Genomic DNA, 3040 nt, shown 5'->3' on the forward strand with positions numbered 1-3040 from the left:
CAAATATTTTTTCATTTATATTTTCTATAATTTTGTATTGTTAGACTATGACTTTATGATTTTCTCTATGATTAATAATTAAAGAATCCTAAAATACATGATAGTAGGAAAATAATTACTTTAGCTCAAAAAATAAAATTGTTATTTTAATAATTTGTTTGTGCACGAAAAAAGGGTATTACTAATTCCATAACACGTATAGTAAAATTAATTTAAAAAAATAACATAGAGAAAGTCTTTAAATAGTAAAGTTGACAAAAAATAAAATGAAATAAACTAAGGTTGTATTATAGTTACTTTAAAATATTTAGTCACGTCAATAGTTTAGAATTAAGTGTTTAGGTTTATTTGAAATAATACGTTAAATAATTTATGAAAGAAAAATAAAATTTTTCATAGTTTGGTGACTTTCTTTGAGGGAAATTTTTTTGAATTTGAATTTTTATAAATTGAGAATCATTCCTTTTGCGACAATATAAAGGAAACAAAAATAGGTTAAAGTGATTTTGATAAATTACTTCTTGAAGAATAACGAATGAGAAAAGATGTGGTGATGAGTTATCATATTTTTCTTTAAGTATAGTTTTTATCTTAAAAGTTTTATGTTATTTTTTAAAAAAGTTGTTTACTTAGTACTCTAATATACACACAATAATTTTTTTTATAAAAAATTATTATTAATTAACGCGAGACACACGTGCAAAGCACGTATGCTTGACTAGTATATATATATATATATATATATATATATATATAGTTTCCGTCGAAGTTTGTGGGTGGTGTGCCACCCCAAGGCAATGAATAGATCCGCCCCTGTTAACAAGGGAATTAATTTTCTTTTAAGTGTTAGCGCAAAATCCATACATTGCCAACTATTTTGATATAGAAGAAGTACTTATCTTTTTATTAAGTAAAATAAAATCCTATCCTTAATTCAATTACATTCCTTTTCATTCTAATTATTTCATTTTAGTTGATCATTTTATTAAAAATAAATATTTTATATTAATTGATCACTTACCAAATCAAAATAGAATTAATTAATTTTTCTCTCATTTTATTTCTAGAAATAATAGTATAACAATTACATTACAATTCCAATGTTTATTGTTATGATCAGTGAATATCATTAATAAAATTTCTTAAAATGGAATGCGTCCAAAGTGCTCTGCATTAAGATCCACTTTTCATTCCTTAATTTTCTCAACACTACAAAATATCAAATTCCTTTAATCTCCTTAATTACCTTCATTCAACACTTCCCCTTCAACATTTTTCTCTCAACCCCCTCCAATGTCCGGCGATATCGCCACCACCTCCACCACCCCTTCCGCCGTCGCCACGGCTATCACCGGTGACGAAGAAACACATTCCACCTCCATCACCACCACCACCTCGACAAACAAACCACATATAACATGGTCAGACTCATACACAAAAGCACAAAAAGCCATCCAATCCTTAACCTCCATTCTCCCATCCATTCCTCCTTCCCTTTCTTCATCCGAAACCCCCGCCTCTTGCCTCCTCCGCGACGCCGAAACAGCAGCACAAATCTCTAACCTACTCCGTCAACCTGACTCTGGTGCAGGAGATGACAACATCTGTCGATGGCTTTACGATACGTTCCAGTACTCAGAACCTGAACTTCATATCGTTGTCCTCCGTTTCCTCCCTGTTATCGCGGGAGTTTATCTATCCCGCGTTAACCTACATAAGCCATTAGCAGGATTCGAAGCCGTTTTACTAGCATTATATGGATACGAAACATCCGTACGTAACAGTCAGTCCGTTACGGTAAACATCCCTGATCTATCACACTCGAGTATATATCACGAGACGAATAAAGCACCTAAAAACTCAGCTACCGAGTTAAATTTGGCAGTTATATCACCAAGCTTGGAGCCCTATGGTATTGTACGTTCAACGAAACGTGCACGTATCGTTGGTGTTGCATTGGAGTTGTATTACAGTAAGTTAACTCAGATTCCGGTTGAGTCCAAAATTGAGTTCTGCGAGTTTTGCAAGATTTGGTCGTCAGGACATGGTGAAAGTAGCGGAAATGAGGCGAAAAAGAGTATTTATATGCCATGGGAGTTGTTGCAACCTGTGTTGAGGATATTGGGACATTGTTTGATGGGGTATAAAAGGGATGAGAAATTGTATCAAAGTGCAATTGGTGCAATTGGATGTTTGTATGAAAGAGCTTTGCATGATTTGAATACGAAAGCGATGCTGGCTACTGGGAGTCTTCTTCAGCTTGTGAAATTGGGGGCGGAATCCGATGAAGTTGATTATACAGAGATTAATATTGAGTCTAATACCATTAACCTTTGAAAGGAGTTGTTACTGTTCTATTTATTCTTTTCATGCAGCAGATGTTTGTGTTTTTTTAAAAGTTTTTAGTTCAGACTATTCAGGATTTGTGCATTGTAGCCCCTAGAGGATATTTTTTTTTATATCCAAGTATCGGATCAAGCCCTTTGATTAAGGATGGAGGAATCAGAATCATTCCATCACATCGCATGTTTTATTTCTGAACTTATTGTCTTTCGGGTAAGGTCCAAACATATGTATACAATTTGGAATTGTTCGATGTTATTTTTGATCGAAAAAACTAAATTTATTCCAACCGAATGAAAATCTGTACATCCGTCAGTTTTATATATCCTCTAGAACTAGTGCTCAACTTGCTCTAACCTCTATCACTGCCAAGTATTCTAATTATCAACAACACAATGCTAGCAACTTTGATATAGGATAACTATTTAGTCTATGCAAGGTGTGTTGACACTTCTATATTCATACTATATGCTTTTGCTCTATTATTCTTTTCTTGTGTTGCTAGCCAGTGGACCTCGTCGTTCCATGTTGATATTTGCCTTGTTGTTGCTATCCATGTTAATAATGACCCCCATATATGCTGATAGTAACATCACTGGTAGAAAAGATGGTCCAACGTCGTCTCTTCCTCTCCTTAATTGCAGAGTACACATTCCTTGACCACTCGAATCCCCCATTTTGCAAGTCTCTCCACTGT

At 33.9% G+C, this 3040-nt stretch overlaps 1 protein-coding gene across 1 annotated transcript; it reads left to right on the top strand.

Annotated features, from left to right (window-relative positions):
• The first annotated feature begins 1230 nt into the window (after positions 1-1230).
• Positions 1231-2632, top strand: LOC107849828. Its single transcript, XM_016694377.2, has one exon. It carries the CDS (start codon positions 1294-1296, stop codon positions 2335-2337), a length of 1044 nt encoding a protein of 347 aa, XP_016549863.2. The 5' UTR covers positions 1231-1293; the 3' UTR covers positions 2338-2632.
• Positions 2633-3040: the final 408 nt, after the last annotated feature.

Source organism: Capsicum annuum, chromosome 12, assembly GCF_002878395.1.
Source record: "Capsicum annuum cultivar UCD-10X-F1 chromosome 12, UCD10Xv1.1, whole genome shotgun sequence".
Classification (NCBI taxonomy): Eukaryota; Viridiplantae; Streptophyta; class Magnoliopsida; order Solanales; family Solanaceae; genus Capsicum; species Capsicum annuum.